The 20,629-nt window shown below is 42.5% G+C and overlaps 1 protein-coding gene across 5 annotated transcripts in view; it reads left to right on the forward strand.

The window, feature by feature from the left end:
* Uxs1 (UDP-glucuronate decarboxylase 1) overlaps nt 1-20,629 on the forward strand; it is a 90,100-nt gene that overhangs the window by 63,199 nt on the left and 6,272 nt on the right. For all 5 annotated transcript variants that reach the window (XM_046420250.1, XM_046420251.2, XM_058578286.1 and 2 more), the window contains 3 exons: nt 180-301; nt 8,942-9,061; nt 17,476-17,519. In XM_046420250.1, the coding sequence (XP_046276206.1) occupies nt 180-301; nt 8,942-9,061; nt 17,476-17,519 (286 nt within the window). The remainder of the gene's footprint in view (nt 1-179; nt 302-8,941; nt 9,062-17,475; nt 17,520-20,629) is intronic.

Here is a 20,629-nt window from a genome sequence, read left to right on the forward strand (position 1 = left end):
CAGTAGTAAGAATGCCAGTTCCAATGTAGGAGAATGGTATATAGAACACTGTTTCCTTCCCTCTTTGATGTTTCTCTCCATTTGAAGATGTTTGTACCTCAAAGATGCTCTATTCCTAGTGCAGATGAACTGGTTAAAAAGGAAAGATGAAAACAGTCTCATTTTTCCCTGACCCATAGATCCTGAAGTCCACCCTCAAAGTGAGGATTACTGGGGCCACGTGAATCCGATAGGACCCCGGGCCTGCTACGACGAAGGCAAACGTGTCGCAGAGACCATGTGCTACGCCTACATGAAGCAGGTACTTAACCAGGTTCCAGGGCTTACGTTCTAGGCACACAGAGCATCAGCGTATCAGAGGTAAAGTGTCATAAAAGAATTAAATGCTGCCATTAAATATGCCTGGGGGCAAGTGTAGGGAAGTCCGGTTGCCCATTATTACTAATGAGCAGTGTTGTGCACAGCCTTTTTCATGTTTCCTTATTTTAAAAATAATTTCCCAGAGATGAATTCTTAGGTTTTGGAATATCATGGAACAGTATGCTTCTCTATTGCCAGTTGCCTACCAGTAGCTCATGAGTGCCTCTTTTTTCCTGAAGCCTCCAAATAGATGGGTTACCTTTCTTTTTTTTCTTTTTTTTTTTTAAATTTTTTAATTTTTCTTTTGGTTTTCTTAATAGTAAAAAAATTGATTCACTATTGCTTTAACCTGTACTTCTCTAAGAATTGTTCTTCATATTTGCTATCATTTCCTGCGTTCTCGTTGTTTATTGTTGCTCTCAGTGCCTCTGCCATGGGTATCTCAGATTGTCCACATGATGTAGCAGAAGTTGCCCACAGACTGAGAGGCTGAGGTTCCCACACAGGCTCTGCTGCTGTGTAACTTGGAGACATGACCCATTGTTTACTCAGTTCTTAACCTCTGACTTGGGGTTCATTGTACCTGCTGTGCCTGCCGGTGAGCTGTGCAAAGGGGTCCCCACAGGCTCAGGTGACAGCCCAGGCTCTTCCATGCATTTTCAAAGGGAGTATGACCATATTCTTGGGTCAGCTCTCTCAGATCCTTGGCATAATGTCCTTTATTAAGTGGAACATGCAGGGAAATACCTGCAGGCATGGAATGTTGTTCCAGGACAGGTTGTTAAAAGATGCAGTGTCAGTGGGAACAGTATTCTCAGGCCCAGGGTCCAGCCTCCGGGCAAGCTCCGGGCATTGAGAGAGAGGAGAGTGGCATATGGGTGCTCAGTGTTCAGGGAATCTTCCTTATTGCCTATCTGAGGCCCTAGGGGGCTGGGCAGTGTGGACATATGCCACATGGGGACTGTCATGGCCTTTCATTACATGGTGTTGCACAGATGGCGTAGCTGAAGCCAAGCAGAAACATGCTGCCTCTTTTTGGGGCAGAAAGGGCTTGTCAGGGTCTCTCTTGCTCCTCATACTTTAATAAAATACCATTAAAGAGAACCTGTGCTAGTATCAGTGTTTAGACCTGTCTGCTTTATTTCTCTGCCAGCAGTAGACATAATGCTTTCTAGCCCACTTTGGGCCATTGCCTTCCTTGTATTATCCATTTATTCTAAGAAATGTTACCAGTTTTAAAAGAATGTGCCTTTGTCATTTCTGAGCCCAGAACATCTAGACCCCAAAATTTAAGGTGTTTTAAATATGTAGAACAACCTGTGTCCCTATAAAAACTGGCTAGGGTATGAAGGCACATAAATGCATTTAATCTAGTAATACATTTCAGGAATAACATGTTCTCGGCTTTTTTCCTTTTGCTTTCAGCCTTACAGCTGTGGTGGAGGAATTGAACCTAGGGTACTCTTCTCTACCACTGGCTATATCCCTAGGCCTTTTTATTTATTGTTTTGAAACAAAATCTCTCAAAGTTGCCCAGGTTGGCCTCTCATTTGTGATTCTCCTGCCTCAGCCTCCCAATTTAATAACAATGGAGCCAGCATTTGTTGAGCATGGTCTATATGCTGAGGCCCTGTTCTTGGCACCTGGACGCTAGCTGCTTCTGCATGTTGCACACCACTGAACCATGGATCCATGTATGTCATGTATGCAGGAAGGTGGCCTCTAGATAGATCTGAACTGTTAGCATTTCAGTCTATGCTTGCACTGTCCCAGTTAGTGGCACGAGTGGCATTGCCCTGAAAACTGTAGAGGGACGTACCTGCTAAAACTCCCCATGTGGATAGCTGGCCCTCACCTCTGTGGCTGAGCATCCCGCCCAGAACTCTGTCAGGTGTCCCCACATGGCCAGGGATGTCCTTGTAAAGAACCTCTATTGCTCGTTTGGCACAGTGCCTCCTCTGTGCATTTACCAGGCACATACCTCACCCACAGGAGGCGCCACAGACAATCGTGGTATGTATGCAAGAGTCATTCCCCCAGCCAGCCTCCCAGTACAATTCTTACCAGGGAACAAAGCCTCAGTCACTTCCTGGCACCTTCTGAGAAGGAGACGGTGGAAGTTGTCCTCTTGGCTGACAAGCAGCCTGTAGTTTGTCAGTGCTTCTCACTGTGCTTAGCATATCTGGCCAAGGTGCACATCTGCCCAGGGGAGTGCTGCAGTCTGTGTCATTCTAGAGATAATACTGAGGAAAGCCTGCCCCTCGTGACAGTTTCTTGTGAGCAGGTGAAATGTAGCTGCCTGTCCCTAGAACTCCTCACCTGTTCCCTGGGGGACCATTAAGCCACAGAATGACCATGTGCCTTGCCCTGGGTATGCCAAAATCCTGACCAGTTGTGGTAGCTGCAAAGCAGAAAGGTAGAGGTTGTAGCTTTGAGAAGGGACAACATGGCCAAGAGTAGAAGTCACTGTGATGTCACCTGAATTCTGACAAGCCTGTGAAAAGGGCCTGTGGTAAACTCCAGTCCCCTGCCCCCATTATTATTTTTTTTTTTTTTTCCGGTTAGAGGAGCTGGTACTGAGGATTGAACCCAGGAATGCTCTATTGCTGAGCTACATCTCCAGCCCTGGTTTTATATTTTGAAACAGGGTTTCACTGACTTACTGAGGCCAGCCTTGCATTTGAGATTCTCCTGCCTCAGCCTCCTGAGTAATTGGGATTATTGGCCTATACTGTCATCTCCTGTCCTCATTTTTTGTGTTACGAATGTTTTGCTCTCTCTTTGTGAATCAGTGCCAAGTAGGAAGAACAGTGAGACACAATTCTGTTCCTGCTATGGCAGGATGCTTTGCAAGGTGTAGAAACATAAGAAATCAAGGATAAACCAGAAGGAAGTTTTCTTCCTCATAATACCATAATAGTACTCATAATCCCATCTAGAAACAAATTTAAAAAGGGAAAATAAATGAACCAAAAACTATCATGTAAACAGTGAAAAGACTGTAAAACATTCAAGGCACAAAGACCCATCTTTAGCTTGGGATGTCATGTTAGCATCCAGCTAAGGTGGGTGGGAGCACCTGCCCCTACTGGGTTGGTCCACTGGGTGTGGCCTGGTCTGGGGCAAGTTACTGCCCATCTTCAAGCCCTGACTCCAAAGTGACATATTTTCTGGGGCTATGACTGCTGCTTCTTATTTTCTTCATTTCAGCATATGTACTCCTGTGGGTCCTACATACTGAGCCCACTGCTCTACAAGGTGTCATGATATTGTATCCATCTGAATGTGCCACTTTCTGGAAGTGACATTATTCAGTGATGCCCTTCATACCTGCAATGGGTGGGGCTAAGGATCAGGGAACCAGGGCTAGAGTACCAGCCATGCACTTGGCCTCTATTAGTGCTGAGTCTATTTCATCTTCCTTCATTTCCCACAGCCTTTTTTGAGGTGGGTGGTTAATCCATTTTACAGATGGGAGGGGGTCCCAAGACTTGTCTCCAGCTCTCTGGACCCTAAGTAGGACTCAAGTCCTTGGCAGAAGCCCTGCAGGGGGTGCCCCTTCCCCTGTCTGGCTGTCCCGTCAGGTTGCTGCATATCAGAAAGCAATTGCTGAGCAAGAAGTCAACTCCTGGTTCAAGGGCACCAGGGCCCAGAGCAAGCAGCCCATGTGGCATTGCTTTGGAATCGCCTCTCCTTCCTCTGCAGGTAGAGGAAGCCACAGTTGGCAGTTCATCGTTCTAAATGTGCAGCCTTTTGAGATAAAAAGATTTAGGAAAGACTTTTAATATTTTAGTTGTGAGGACTTATGCTCTCTACAGACAAGTGGCGATAAAAAGATCAGAAATGATAAAAAAGATCGGAAATGAAGAGCCAGGTGGAATGGTGTACCCTTCACACATTTTTATTTCATTATTTAAATAACTTAAATTTTTTATATATAAGTACATATCCCCTCTTTGGTGTAAATTGTCATTTTTTTCAAGATGCTTTATGGTATGTAGCTGTGTCTTACTCTAACTAAACCTAATACATGAAGACTGAAAATATAAACAAGTGAATAGAGGTATGGATGATCTCTTTATAAAAACTTTCCCCATTTCTAGAGTATTCACATCTGAGTTTCTTTCAATGAATGAAATATCCTTTAATGTATTCAAAATAAAGTTTGATTTCCCAGGAAAACCTTTTGTACATCCCTTACAGAAAGAGAGGTCTCTTTGAGTTTCTTTTGGAATGGAATGAAGTGGAAGTTGGGGTGAAAGGGCATAGCATCCTTCATGAATAATTCAAACTTGTCAGGAATTAAATTGCCCCTTCTGCATGCTTGACATCCCAGTGGTTTACAAATATGGGGCCTTACCCTGTAGGCTGTGGTCAGGGTTTAGTGTACATTTGAGCTCATTGCCCCTTGTGAGTCTGCCTTGGAGATCATTGTGTACCCACCAGCTGCACTGGGTCTGCAAAACAGGCCACCATTCATGAAATCATAGACCAGCACAGCAAAAAGAAATCACCTAGTTCAGTGGCCTTCAGGGTGTTTTGTTTTATTTTTTTACCTCGGATACTTTATTTAAAAAAAAAAAAAAAAATCAAAAAGTTGGTATGTACGTTATGCTTATTGGGAAAAAAAAAATCAACCAAATCAAGTCCAGTGTCCCACAGTAAGCCTCACACTCTAGGCTTCCCTGCCCAAAATCACCCTTGTTTTCTGGCCCTGCAACTTGCCACTAGGTGCCTGCCCCCCATATTCTGCTGTCCTGTCTAGACATTGGCAGGTGAAATTTGCTCTTGCCTGCCCTTGCAATGATTGCCTACTGCATAGTGGATGTTAGAAGTTTGACCTGGTTATTAATGTAGTACCCCTTATCCTTGGGGCTCAAGGGCAAATGGTCATCCCTCCTCGTCTGTGGGTTCATTCTCCAGAGATTCAACTAATCACGAATTGAAAATATTTGGGGGGAAAAATTGTATCTGTACAGACTTTTCTTGTCATTATTCCCTACACAGTACAGGGTAAGGGATACTAATATTGCATTTACATTGTACTAGTTATTGTTAGTAATCTAGAGATGCGTTAAATTATATAAGAGACTGTGCCTAGGTTGTTAGCTCATACTGCACCATCTGCATCCTCAGATTTTGGTGTCTAAGGGATCCTGGAACCAATCCTCTGCAGATACCAAGACACATTAGTACTGGGTTTTAAACCATGGTGGAGAGATAGATAATAGCAAGGACATGTTTTCAAAGCAGTCTTGCCTTTTCTTTTAATCCCTGTGACATGGGCAGAGTGGATATATTTCAAAGATTAGGCTCTTCAGCCTTAGAAAATGAAATGACTTCCCCAGAAATGTACAGCTAGTGAGTGCCAGGATGAGAATGCAGTATTGCTGTCACACCCCCATGTGCTCACATGTGCCACGTGCATTCAGATACACTCTCCCCATGTGGATTTCTATACATCACCTTCTTTTAAGTTTCTGTTCATTTTATATTGACCTAACTCAAACTCACAGGAGTTGCTCTTATCTTCTTGATGCTTGGAGTCAGATGTAAATGATTCACAGTTCACCACAGGGGTAGAACCACAGAGCACAAAGTGACACACAGCTGTGACTAAGAACAAATTGGCAGTTTTATGAAATCCCATCGTGAGGATGGGGGATGGTGTCAAGGGGACTGTGCATGTTGAACAGGGGTTTCCTCTGTGTCAAGGCAAAGGTTTGCTGATGCTGTCTGGAAAGAGACAGATCAGTACACACAATCTAGAAGACACCAATATCCAAAAAGAGAACAAGTCTTAACTGGAGCCAGCCTTGGGTTTATCTTTATTTTACTTAAGGAGCTTAGACTTAAATATAGCTAATCTAATAAGATAAGGTGTAAATATGCCTGAGAGCCCAAGTTCATGGAAATTGCTATGTTCACTCCTAAAACTTGGGAAATAGATGAGGCTGCTGCAGGCAGAGGTTGTAGCCAGGGGACTCCAGCAACTACAAGGGCCCACAGGGGCCCTTGGGAAATCTACAGCTCACCCATTTAACTTGCTGTCATGTGTTGCCTCACATCTACAATTCCAAATGGAGAAATGAGAACAGCAAGCTTGTTTATGTGACCAAGCAATGTCTACAAACTCAGCTCTTAATGAGGCCATGTTCTGGAACGTTGTTCCTGAGGGAAGGGAACAGCAAGAGGATAAAAGCATTTGATTTGCTACAAACTTGGCAGAGCACATTAAGCGTTCTTTGGACAGGCACACTGGTTTAAGTGTTATAAATTTACTTAGGTTTTTCCAGTCTTTTTCCTAGAATAAAGCCATGTTCACCCACTTATGTTTTTTTCCCCCTCTTCTTTCCTCATCTTAACAGTTAAATGCAAGTTTTAGTTCTTTTCTTTTGAAAACAGTATCTCTGGCTCTACTTTTTGTACTCCTTGCATATATTACACCCATTATCCATGGGGGAAACGTTCCAAGACCCCCATTAGATACCTGAAATCATGAATTATGCTGCACCCTATAATTTAATGTCTTACCATCTTAACTAAGGACTTACCATGCACTGTGGCTATGACTTTTGCAGTTTGAGGTCCAACAGCAAAGCTAACATAAATTTCTCTTTTCTTTCTTCACAATTTCACAGGTAGCTAAGATTCGTTCTTACTATAAATGTTAGCAGCCTCAGCATGTGATTTTTTTTTTCTTCAGGTGTAGAACTTTCATTTTTTTATTTAAAGGACACACTTTACAACTCTTCTTTTGCTTATTGCAGTTGCCAGCATACTACTCTCAGGCTTTGAGAGAGAGTGTGTGTGTGTTTATAATTTTAGTTGTAGGTGAACGCAATACCTTTATTTTATTTTTATGTGGTGCTGAGGATCAAACCAGTGCTTCACACACACTAGGTGAGCACTCTACCACTGAGCCACAACCCCAGCCCCTCAAGAATATTATTAAAGTAAAATAAAGGTTACTTGAACCCTAGCATGTGATATCTCAACAGTTGATTTGATGACAGGGACAGCTAAGTGACTAATGAGGAAATAGAATATACAACATGGATACTCTCTGCACAAGGAGATGATTCACATTCTGGACAGGACATAGTGAGATCATGAGAAATTTCAGCATGATACTCAGAATAACATACAATTTAAAACATGAATTGTTTATTTCTGGAATTTTCAATTTTATTTTTCTGGACTTAGGCAACTGAAACCACAGAATGTGAAACAATGGATAAGGCGGGTGACTGTATACTCTAGTTAGTTCACTAGAGAAAAATGTTGATTTATTCCGAAGAATGAGAATTTACATCTTGGTCTTAAGAATCTGAGTATTTCATCTAAAAGCATTATAGATTGCTGAGCAGAATTAGCACTATAGTGATTTCTGGAAGTTAGCTTTGTGATAAATCTGTGTATCCCAACCCTCTTCATATCAAAGCACATGTGGAAAGCTCCTGTGTTTGTCCAGTATGCTGGGAAGATACATGAAGTTTCTGTGGGCAGAGGCAGTGACTGGATATCTCATGTGGGCCCTGGAGACTCTGCAGTTCATCCTGTTTAACCTGCTATGCATGTGGATACATTTTGTGTTAAATAAGCCCCATTAACTAAGAGTCTGTTAGATTCCCAGCCCATGTCAGATCTGAGGTGGTAGAATTAGAAATGAAAAGATTTGATCAACTGGTAGTGTCAGCAGTAGCAACTAAAATATACCGTCGTTACTTCTGGCCCTGTGCTAAGGGTGTTCAGGGACTTATTCCAGTCTTATAGTACCCCTGGGAAGTAAGTACTGTTTCTTTCCCCGTTTTACTGTGAATGGGAAAAGGTGAGTGGAAGGCCTGGCAAGAAGCAGTGAGGCTGGAAGAGCTTGAGACAATTATAAGGACATTTAACCTTTTCATCCATGGCAAAGCACTCTGCAGAATTTTATAATTAAACAGGTTCATTTGGGAAAGGCTTTGGTAGTTGAAAAAATAACACTTTCCTGATGACATATTTGAAAATAAGCTTTTCTGGATTGTATAAGTCATTCATGTTTTGTGTAATGGTAAAATTTTTTATAAAATGTGTAGAAGAAAATGAACAGGGATGAAAATGAATAGTAGAGACAAGCATGTTAAACAATGTTAGGAGGTGTCTTTCCAGGCCATCAGTTGAGCCTTTAGGGAGCACCAAGTTGTATTTTAAGTTTTTTCTAGAACAGAGATTGAGTTGCAAGGCAACTCTTTAAAAATTTTTATTTCCTACTTTCTCCAAGATAAAGTACTTTCTGGTTGTTGTTTTTTTCTTACCAGCTGTCAAATATTCATTGACTTTTATATCTCTAATGTATGATAAACTTGCACAATATATTATATGATCCCATTTGGAAAATAGATGTTTACCGGAGAAAAATTTATCTGAACACATTCCCCTTGTGCTGTCTCATAGATTCTCTACCAGAATGTTGGTGCTCGTCGCCTTTTGTTGGAGAGACCTAGTACCCTTGTCATAGGTGAACCTCTGTAGGTCACTGGAAATGTACATATAAACTAGGAAGGGAAGAACACCTCACTTCCTCTTCTCTTTGTTCCAGGAAGGCGTGGAAGTGCGAGTAGCAAGAATCTTCAACACCTTTGGGCCACGCATGCACATGAATGATGGACGGGTGGTCAGCAACTTCATCCTGCAGGCACTCCAAGGGGAACCACTCACGGTAGGTGCTGGCCTCGATAGGCCCAGGGGCACTTGCAACCCAAATCAGGAATCAGCCTAAAGTGATGAGGACAAATGGGTCTTGACTCAGGGACTAGCATTTCCAGCATTGCCATTTAGGATTCATTTATATCTCTGCTGTGCTTAGTGAAGGGAAAGGAAGGTATATAGGCAGAACCTAGATGAGGGATGACCACACAGTATGAGGCCCTTCCATGTCAGTCTTTGCACACTGCCTACATCTTTGGTTTCACCTTCCTATGCCAACAGGCCTGTTTATCTCTGTCATTTTTTTACCTAGGGCTATTACGAGAGTTGTACCTGAACTCAGTGACCCTCAGGAGGCCAGGAAGCATCCACAGGTCAGGGTAGGAAGAAAGTGAGCCGTGTCTCGGTCAGTCTGGGAACTTACCTTGAAAGGCTGACAAGTGCCCAGCTTCCTCCTCCCTGCAGGCTCCTGGAGCTCAGTGGAGCCCAATGGACTAGGGTCAGTGGTTCCAGTGAGCTTTGAGGATGAGAATGCTGGCCCTTGTTGCCCCTGGGTGTCATCTGTGGGTGTTGGAGGGCTTGCTCATTCCTCATCCATCTCCACCCCCTTCACCTACCTAGGGAGGGTCACTTGGCTTTCTCTTAAGTTTGGTTGGGTTTCTTTGGTTTTGCTGATACCCCTTGGCTCTCCTCCTCTCTCTTCTGGCCTTTCCCATCCTTTTTTTGGTTGTCTCTCTTGATATCTTTCCTCTTCACATCTATAGTCTTCTAGAGTCCTTTTCAGCTTGAAGTTTGGGAACCCAAAGGAGATACGTATCCTATTCCTCAGAAAATTCTGAAGGATGGGTTCCTTATTAATTATATTCCAGGGGAAAAAATTATAACTATGTATACACTCCTCAATTTACAATGGCACTATGTCCTGATAAACCCATTATAAGTTGGAAATTATATGTGACCACCACAGGTCCAGATGCTCCTCAACTTAAGATGGAGTGTGTACAGGTGAGTCCGTTATAAAGTAACACCATCACTAGTCAGGGACTGTTTGTATGTACTTATGTATCTACCCATTCTCGGTCAATCCATCAATAAAACTAGCTTATTTTTTTGTGATCTTTATACCTGTTAACTCATTTCATGTTCACAATAGATCTCTGAGCTCCACGTGACCTTAGTACCCTTTATTACACCTATTTTCCAGGTAAAGAGACTGAAGCACAGAGGTTAAAGTGCCCAGGCTTCCTTGGCCAAATGGTTACTCCCTGTTTTCGAACCCAGTGACCCTTCTGAATCCCTCTTCATGTTTTGCCTCCATTGTATGTGTTAACTACTCCAAGAACAATGTAGAACAAAAGGCTTAGCCTGTTACAAAGTAGAATGGCCTCCCACAGGCAGGTGCATCATGTAGGTGACTTTTGCTGAAAACATTTCAAGGCAGAGGTGAGTCCAAACTTCAGCTCTAGGTTCCAGTGGTCTGAGCCAACTCTCTTCTCCTCTTCCTCTTGTAAGTGGTATCTCAGTGCCCCAAGATAAAGGTGCCATGTTCACACATGTCTCTTCTTCCCACACCACACATGGGACCCACTAGCCTATCCTGTGGTCTGGCCCTGGGTAGCCCCAGAGGTCAGCCCTCATGTACAGCCAACACTCCATCCTGATGTATCACCTCCCAACTGTCCTAGTTCTCCATGTTCAGCGTGATATTGGCTCAGCAGCAAGCTGGGGGGGATGGGGGGGGATTTTGGGGGGGTGCCTTGGATGGAGCCCAGGACCTTGTGCATGCTAGGCAAGTGCTCTGACACTGAACTATACCCCCATTCCCAGAGCAAACCTTTTAAAGAGATGTCAGAAACTCAAGTGACTTCCATCTCACAGCAAGTGTAGTCCACAGTCCTCTTTCCTCAAAGCGCCTTGCTCTGCACTCCAGGTTGAGTCCACAGCTCCTTCAGTCTTGCCCATCCTAGGCGTGTATTTCTTCTGCCTGTTCCACCTATTTGCTGTCGCTTTAGGGAAGCCTTCTGGACTGCTTTTTCTACATAATGACACCATTTTGGTTTCTAGTAACTATTGTTTCATTGCACTTGTCTCCAACTGCAGTATACATTTTCCAGCCCCTCATCCCTGTCAGTACAGTGTTAATCTTTTGAAACCAGTAATTCTGTTTAATTCACAGCTATTTCCCTGGCCTGGCACTTAGGCCAGCATGAGATCAATATTGGTCAAATTAATACTTGGTTTTATAGTGACTGCTTTCTGTTATGAGTGAAAGTGGTTCAGTGACCTTTTTTGGAAGCCAGCCATTGTAATTGTTACTAGTGGGCCAAACTTATTGTGTCACTCCATGTTCCTTTCCTGCTGCTACAGTCTCTATGTTAGCAGATTTAGCCAACTTTGGATGGAAAATATTGGGAAAAAATTGTGTCTGTGTCAAACATGTGCAGACAATGTTTCCTAAACAGTATAGTATAACAATTTATAAGGCTTTAACATTGTCTTAGGTTCTAGAGTTAATCTAGGGGTGATTTAAAGGACATGGGAGGTTGTGTGTAGGTACCACACTATTTTATATAAGGGACTTGAGCATCCATGCATTTTGCTATCTGTGAAGTGTCCTGGGACTGGTCCCCACAGATCCAAGGGATGACTGTGCCACGGGATCCCCTCCACCCTTCTGCTCTGTTAAGAATTCCACCTCTTAGGGACAGCCCTGGAGCCTTTTTAGCCACTGTGCTCAGTAGCTCTTCCTCATACCAGATCAGAGCCACCTTTTTGGCATGGTAAACTATTAACAGTCTTCCTAGGAACAACTTCCTGATTTATGGCCTCCTTGGCAGCAACCTGGGCCCCAGTGTTAGGTAGGGGAGCCGGCCCCTGGCTGGCCCCACAAGTGCACACATTGTTGGCAGAGAGTAATAATTCATGTGTTGTCTTCAGGTCCTGCAAGCTTCTGGGCCAGAGGCAGGAAGGGACAGATTGCTGGTGCCCTTGTGAGGGCCATTAATCCAAAATACCCCAGGCTCTTGTCTCTTCTAGACGCCTTCTGGGTGCAGAGGCAGGAGTCCTGGGGGAGGCCTTTCAGAAGGGATCTTATGTTCTTTTGTCACACAGAATTCTGTTTCTCATGAAGAATTTGTCTTCTCTGTACAATTGAGATGTCATTTATGGCTCTTGTAGAGGACTCTGTGGAAGTTGTCTGAGGACACACTCAACTTTTTCAACTTAGGCTCTTCTTTTTTTTTGAATATTTTTTTCAGTTGTAGATGACACAATACCTTTATTTTATTTTTATGTGGTGCTGAGGATCAAACCCAGCACTCTCCACATGCGAGGCGAGCACTCTACCACTGAGCTACAACCCCAGCCCCTATTTATTTATTTTTATGTGGTGCTAAGGATTGAATCCAGTGCCTCACACATGCCCTAGGCTGCTCTTGAAGGCTTCACTAAGGAGGGGAAATAAGGAGATAATCTGTCTCCCCTTGTTGCCATGATTCCAACAAGTCTTTCTAAGACAAAAGACATCCTCAGGTTGGTGGCACCAGCTCAGTCCTTTCCCTACCCCTTGCTGAGCTGGCTTAATGCAAGCACTTATCTTCCAGGTACCCCCAAGTAGCCCTCTTTGCCTTGGGGCGCGCCCGAGGGTCTTACTGGCAGTCATATCAGATGTCTGCCCTGAGAATGAAGTGAGGGCACAGACTAGTACATTGAACATTAAAGCTGCATTTTAAATCACATAGAAGTTCAGAAGATACGTTGTCCAGTCTAGGTATAGAAAATAAATAAGGGGCTCGGGATGTGGCTCAAGTGGTAGCTCACTCACCTAGCATGCGTGAGGCACTGGGTTCGATCCTCAGCACCATGTAAACATAAAATAAAGATATTGTGTCCATCTAAAACTAAAAAATAAATATTAAAAAAAGAAAGAAAAAAAGAAAATAAATGAGTATGGTTCAGGTTTAAGTTTATTTTTGAAGAGGCTTTGGCTCACAATTCAATTAAAGCATATACACTCACAGTTGGATTTCTGTTTTTCCATTGATTTATTTCAGTTTACAGATAAGAAAACAGCTTCATTAAAATGAATTTACCCAGGATGTGGCAGAATTGGGGTCTGAATCGAGTTCTATTTCAATTTAAAAGGCTTAATGTTTTTCCAGAGGGCAATTTTAGACAACTATATTTCTAAGACCCAATTCAGAGTTGGTGTGGTAATTCCCCTCACTGATGCTGTAGTGTTTTGAGGGCTCCTGACATGGGACCTTCATTCATGAAGCACAGCCATAGGATCTATTAAAGAAACATTTCTTCGGTGCAGGTTGTTAAAAGCATGGAAAAGAAGAGTTTATTCAGAACTGTGATGGTAGATAGGGGAACATGGCAATGGGATTTTGTATCAATGGAGAGAGGTTGAGCTCAGCTCCAAGTACACCATGGGCAAGTGGGAATTTGTAGCCAGGGAGCAGTTTGGGGATTGGTAGGTGGAAAATTAATAAGAGGAAGCACTGGGGGTCAGGGGAATTCTGGCTAAACCAATCTAATACGATTCTTGCTGAAGACAGGCCAGAGTGAGCAAACATTTCCTGAGGGAAAATGGAGGATGAGGAACCTGATCAAATATGGAAGGCAATTAGATATGGAGGTGGAGTTTCTAGCTAAACTGACTTAGCTGGGTTCTTGCTAAAACTAGATCTTAGAAAAAGTGAACAGGTAAACCTAGGAGAAGTTTTGGTTTAGCAGAGAATCTTTTGGTATCTTGAGCTTGTAAGGCACAGCGGTAGAGAACAGTGGCATGTGGTCAGCGGACAGTTCTCTCTCTCCCTTCTTGGGGACTCCTAAGACACCATGCTCCTTTGAGCTACACACAGCCCATAGTCCCTCAGGTACCAGGAGTGGCATTGACTCTTTCCTTATGTCCCAGTTCCATGAAACCAAGTCAGAAGACTAAGTCGCCCACTCACTGTCTTCTGTTAGGAGAACAGCACAGAGGCCTTGGCTTGTGCAGATGCTCCCAATGGCACCAGACCCCTGTGTTACTCATATGCTGGCCTTTGCTCTGCACCCACTTTGTGCCAGATCAGTAAAAAAGATATGGCCTCTGCCTTTGCAGACAAATATATCAGAAGTGTCGGTGAGGCCAGAGAGCTGGGTGTGTTAGTCAGGAGTTGGGATCTGCTTCTAAGAGTCCCACTCATTTTTCCTCACTGTCCCTTTACTGAGGTTTGCTGCTGCTGTTTCTATGTCTTGTCAGCCTTTTCTTACTGGGGAGCCATCTACCCTAGAACAGAACCTAAACAGAGCTAAAACTGATGGGATCAGCAAGTGTAAATGTGTATTAAGATAAGGAGAACAACCTTTAAACCTGCTTTAAAAACATGACATTCAGGAACACTGAGGCCTTCTTTTCTTCCCTACCTGTTCCTCGCCCTTTTCCCCCCTGCTCAAATCTGATGGGATGAGCTCCTGAACGCAGTACTGGGGGAGGTTGCTGGGGTTGGTGCTGTCTGCAGAGCTGCTGACTTTCTCCTCTTTGAGATCAGACCATATGATGGGAGGTCAGGCCAAATTGATAGGGAGGGGTAATGGGGTATTATAGTCAGGCTTACTCCAAAACCGTTGCTCTCGTAGCCACCTTATTGCCACCACAAGCTTGCAAGCAGATAGAAACTCTGGTGACTTGTTGTTCTCTGTGACTATAAGATTAGGAAATCTCTCAAAGAGCCTTCTGTTTTAGTCTCTTCATTCTCAGTAATGGTACAGGTTGAGTATCCTCAATCTGAAAATCCAGAACTTTTTGAGTGCCAGCACGGCACTGCAGATGGAAAGATCAACATCTGATCTTGTTTACTAGGTCACCATCAAAAGACAGACACACTAAAAGTGTCACATAAAATTACCTTTAGGCTCTGTGTCTAAGATGTATATGAAAAGTCAATGAATTTTGTGTTTAGACTTGGGTCCTATCCCTAAGATGTCTTATGATGTATATGCAGATGTTCTAAAATCTGAAAAAATTGAAACCTGAAACAGTGTGTTCCCATGCATTTCAAATAAAGAAAACTCAACCTTTGTAAACTACAGAATTCACAGGTTATTGTTTAGCAAGTATTCATCCTGCACTTCCACTATGCCAAGCATTGTGAGCCCACAGTTGGGGGAAACTGGCATGTGGAGTAGACATTCCTGGGGAATGAGCTTAGATGAATCTTGCCAAGAGTGGCATCAGAGCTGGTCCCTAAAAGATTATTGCTTAAGCCTATAATCCTTGCCCCTCTGCCAGGTGGGAAGCAGACAAGACAACTCATAGCTAGCAGGGCAAAGAACGTGAGACATGGCATAGTGGTGTAGAAATGCATCGTGGAAAGAGAACCTGTGTACTGTGTGTTTGTGTTGCAGATTTCCCCACTTGTAAAATGGAATAATAAAGTAATTACCTCATAGGGTTGGCATGAGGATGAAAGGAAAGAATGACCCTATAGTCTTAGCTGGTGCCGGACATATAGTAAGTGTACAGTATGTTAGCCACTGCTATTGTTGTGTTTTTGTGCAATACAGTGGCATATGTGTAAAGGCCATGGGATTATGTATTTGCTGTTTGCATTTTTCTTTTTTTGGTGTTCCTTGTTCAGTAAGTAGAAACACAAAAATTATCTCTGTAACAATCTAGACACATTTCCATTATAATTGAATTTTTGTTTGTTTGTTTGTTTGTTTGTGAGACTGGGAATCTTGTGAGTAAACCCATAGTTTAGATACATCAATTTACAAAGATTCATGTCCTGTTGCTACTTCCTTAGCCATCATTAATGTTAAATTAAAGCACATGCACAAAGTAAAACTGTCTAGTGTTTCTTAAAATTTCCTTTTCATAACAGTTCCAGCATGTTTAGGAGTACAAAATTTTAGTCAGACTTTGGAAATCTCTGCAAAAGACATTCCCGGAGTAGAAACTGTGAAATCCATCATATAGGGTGCAGTGACTGAGTATAAGACACACATTTCACTACCAGCCCACCACTAACATCACAATGAGGCAGCCTGAGGCACTGCAACACGCTGAACCTCAATTTCACATCTCCAAAAGAGGAATGGTTGCAACTCTTCCAAGAAAGGGGGCAAGGATTATAGGCTTAAGCAAAAGGGATTGTTACTCGATGCCTAGTCCAAACTCCCATTCAGTTCCTATATCCCCTCCTTGACAAGTAGGTTTCCATAGATCTGCTCAGAGTTTACATTTCATTGACAGGGACTTTGCTACTATGGTACTTAGAGTATTCAAAACATAAAACAATGAAAACTTGCTCAGTTGAAATATCCCACTCCTTCTGCCTCACTGCTTTCTTGTACATGAAAGGCAGCAGGGCAAAGTGTATAATTGAATTTTTATGGTCATCATAGTCCTCTGCTCAGTTACAGCAGTGGTTCTCCAAGCATGGTCCAAGGCCCAGTAGTGTCACCATCACTTGCAGAATTATTAGAATGTGAATTTCTAATCTGGCTCTACTCCAGATCTTCTGGGTCAAAAACTCAGGGATATAGTCCAGAAACCCATGTTTTAATAATCTCTCCTGGCACGGGTTGGTGCATACTAAGTGGTTTTAAGCTTTGGCTGCACATTGGAATCATTTTAGGACCTTAAAAAGTAATGATGCACGGTCCCGCCCAGATCAGTTAAATCTGTCTGCCAGTGGTGCTTAAGCTTTGGTAATTGCAGAAGGCTACCAGGGGACACTACTGTGCAGCCAAGACTGAGAACCGTTGATATGGAGATGATAAGTGAGATAGGAGGAGCCCATGGCCTTATGGGCAACCTTCTAACCACATTCCACCATGCTTGGTTTCTACAGGAACCTCCTGAACTTATTAATTGATTCTAAGTTCAGGAGAAAAGAGGCGGATTAATAAGATGGCACTTTGGTCTCGCGTCCATTCCCCTGGGTGGCTCTCTTGACTTTGGAATCACCTGGGGAGCTAGGTATAGAAATACTGAAAGATGCCTGCCTCACCTCAGAGTCTGTGGACCTGGGCAGCAGAGGAGTACCAGCTGTTCTGATAGACAACCAGAGGGAAGAACCCCAGTTGAACCCGCTTTATTCTTTGGGTTTGGGTCTGTTATTCAGGTGGACTCTGGGATCACAGTCCCCAGAAACTCGTGAGACCCTGGGAATAGTAGATTCCTTCAGATACCATAATTTGAGGAAAAACTTTATACACATATACATGCATGCATTAATTATTTCTGCTGCCTTCTCATCATTGGGCATAATTGAAGTACAAAATGTGAGATGTGTCTTAAGACTCTTTGAACAGTGTCACTGTCCACCTTTGGGGATCACTTTTAAGGTTGTTCCCAGAATTCCAAGGAGCCCCATTTTCAGGTGCCACTGCGGTTTTTCTCAGGAGTCTTAACTGTTGCTTTCCTTCTAGGTGTATGGATCTGGATCTCAAACAAGGGCATTCCAGTATGTCAGGTATGGCTCTTAGCACTGATTTGAAAGAGGGGGAATGCAGAGTGGACAATTCTGTATCTATTCTATGTGCTAAGTACTTCAATGACCCTGTATATATTGATTAATTTTAATATCATGATGGGAAAACTTTTGCCATTCTCTGTTGAAGATTGACTTACCGCTTCATGTCTATAGCTGCTTAGCTGATCTTTTACTGCCACCTAGTGTTGTGTAGGTGAAGTTGCCCAGTGCTGGGTGTGGCTTACATGACTTCACTGCAGGCTTAATTAAGAGAGGGCGTTACTGGGCATGGTGGCACAGGTCTGTAATCCCAGCAACTTGAGAGGCTGAGGCAGGAGGATCACAAGTTCACAGCTAGGCTCCACAACTTATCAGGGCTCTAAGCAACATAGCAAGACCCTGTCTCAAAATAAAAAATAGAAAGAGCTGGGAATGTAGCTCAGTGATTAACCCTCCCTGGGTTCTATACCTGGTACCAAAAAAAAAAAGAGAGGGGACCTTATTCACTCAACCTGCAGATTCCAAAATCTGGCTCATTTTAAACATGCCTTTCTAGGGTGGAGGTGAGAGTCTCCATTAAAGATATGTGGTAAATAGTGTCCTAACTTCAAATTTTATGGTGAAACTAAACGCAGATAGAAGTAATTTTTTAATAGCTTCACATGATAGCTTTTTTTTTTTTTTTGGCAGTCCTTATAATCTAGGTTTTTGTTGGTCAGTTCAGTTGGTGACTGACTGTGGAAAGTGGTGTGGATTCTGAGTTACTGTGTTAAGCCATTAATAGTCCAAAGAATCATTCACCATTGTATAGCTATTATCATTTTTGTAAAAGTTTCTGGTATCCTGAATCATTGTAAAACCCTGTTCTATATTTGGACACCGTGTATTTTTGCTGTTTAATGCAAATACCCCAGAATGCCTGTCAATCCAAAAATACTGTTCCTGGTGCCATGGGGCACTAGAGTAGAAAGGTGGTAGCTGTGGGGTACAGGTCTGGGCAGCCCCATCTCAGCCAGCACAAGCACATCAGTCCATGTGCAGTTTAATGGGAAATGGCAGCTGCCCCTCCTTCAGGACTGTTTCCATTTCAAAGCACTTAACTCAGGAGGAAATTATTTGGGTACATTTCTGTAGCGTGACCATATCAGTCAGACTCCTGTGTATTGAGTATCATCTTTTCACAGTAACACATCTTCATCCCATCCTCCTTTGCCCACCCCCAGACATGCACTCTCCTGGGGAGGTCTTAATGTTTTTAGTTATAGAAACTTATCTTGGACTACCTAATTAGTGGCCCCAAACTTCCCCAGTGCCCACCCATACCAGATGGAGTGTAATAAAAAGGAAACCAGTTAGAACTCTTGCTTCTTACTGGTCACGTGACTTCAAAGATATTACATCAACATTCATTTAAGTAGCTTCAGTTGTTCTCTTTTTTTGAAGAGGGGATAGTGATTCAAATATTGTAATAATCAGTGCTTGTACTGAATACTCTCCCACTCTGCTCTGACACTCTGCTGTCACACACATGGTGATCTCCCTGCCAACTTAGAGGGTTGGTTTTCCTAGAAATGTGGGTGCAAAGCATCTTAGAAAACCCTCTCCATAATACTGCAGTGTCATCTCGGGTCAGTGTTGTCCCAGATGACAAGGTTTCAGGAACTTTGCCACACTTGGGGACAGAATTTCCAGCATACACAGTGTAGTTATTCAAGTGCCATCTGAGATCATTAACTTACCAAAGTTTTGCTATTTTTAACAAGTTACTTTTTTAAAAGTCAGATATTTTACTTCATGGTAAAAACTGTACATCTGAATCCATAGTTAGCTGTACTAAATTTAACTGTTCCCAAATCTACAGTTGGTGCAACAATATCACAGGAATTCAGTCTAGGTGGTCATCTGCATTGACATTTGGCATGACTATGTCTGATAGTTTCATGATCAACTTATATCCTCATTCACATAACAAAGGCATGCTATATTTTTTAAAAAGTCACTTTGTCAAAATGACACTTTTAAAGAGCTTCAGGTTAAATGAGTGTGATCTATGTGATTTTGACCTTAAAAGTTGCCAGCTTGTTATATAAAAGGTGCATGGCCCTCCCTCCCCCTTCTCCCAATGAGGAACTTAATATGATTCCCCAACCCCAGTTTCAATATTAAAACCTATTGTGGATGCTATTGTATGGCAGCTTTTAATGTCTCTTTACAAATATGCACAGATGGAAGCCATAAGAGAATGAATTGCCATGTAATGATCACTGCCATAGTGATGAAGTGACTTTTTGCCAGTTTCTTCAAAAAGAAAAATCATCCAAGGTCAACAGTGATTTGCATTTGCACTCGATCTGTGAGAATAGAATGTTAAGCATGTTCATATAAAATACCCATTTGTTGAAAATGAAAAAAAAAAAAAACAGAAATAACTTGTTTACTAAATATCTCACAAAAAAAAAAAAAAAAAAAAAAAAATCCCCCAAACAAAAGGAAAGAAAAAAAAGATCTGGGGTTTTCTTTTGGGAGTTGATCATGACCCATAGTGACCTGCTTCTTGCTGGTAATAATGGAGGAAGCGGAGGGACAGGTTTTAACCACCAGGATGGAACTTTAAAAGTCTTCTTAGAAACAGAGCTAATTAATGGCATTAGAGAAAATGCTTGTGTTTAGCAGTGAGGTGTCATTTTTACGAAGTAACTTTTTTTTAACAGAGCCACACTTTAAAGCTTCTGAAAATAAGAACCAAACCTTGGTAAGCGAAAATTTGCTTACTTATCTTCACCTTCATGGCCCAATCACAATTCATTTAAAACATCCAGATATCCCTGACAGTTTCATATGAGATGTTTTGGGAGGGGGCAGGTTGAAAGTTGTGGGGGGGCGGGTAGAGAACAATGTTCCAGTTGATTCCAACTCTCAGCATTGTTTGGCTTTATCTGTGATTTGCCAGTATGGGGAGACATACTGGAGTTCATTCATTTTGGTGTATCTTCTCTTATAAAATAATCATATGCTTTCATATAGGTTAACAAATGTGAGTTCACATTAAACATAGGCTTCCATTGAAAACTGCAGATTCCATTTTTTTGGAGGGGTGCATATTTTAACGT

Source organism: Marmota monax, unplaced genomic scaffold, assembly GCF_021218885.2.
Source record: "Marmota monax isolate L192 unplaced genomic scaffold, Marmota_monax_Labrador192_F-V1.1 WCK01_AAM20220418_F8-fsc00204, whole genome shotgun sequence".
NCBI classification, from domain to species: Eukaryota; Metazoa; Chordata; class Mammalia; order Rodentia; family Sciuridae; genus Marmota; species Marmota monax.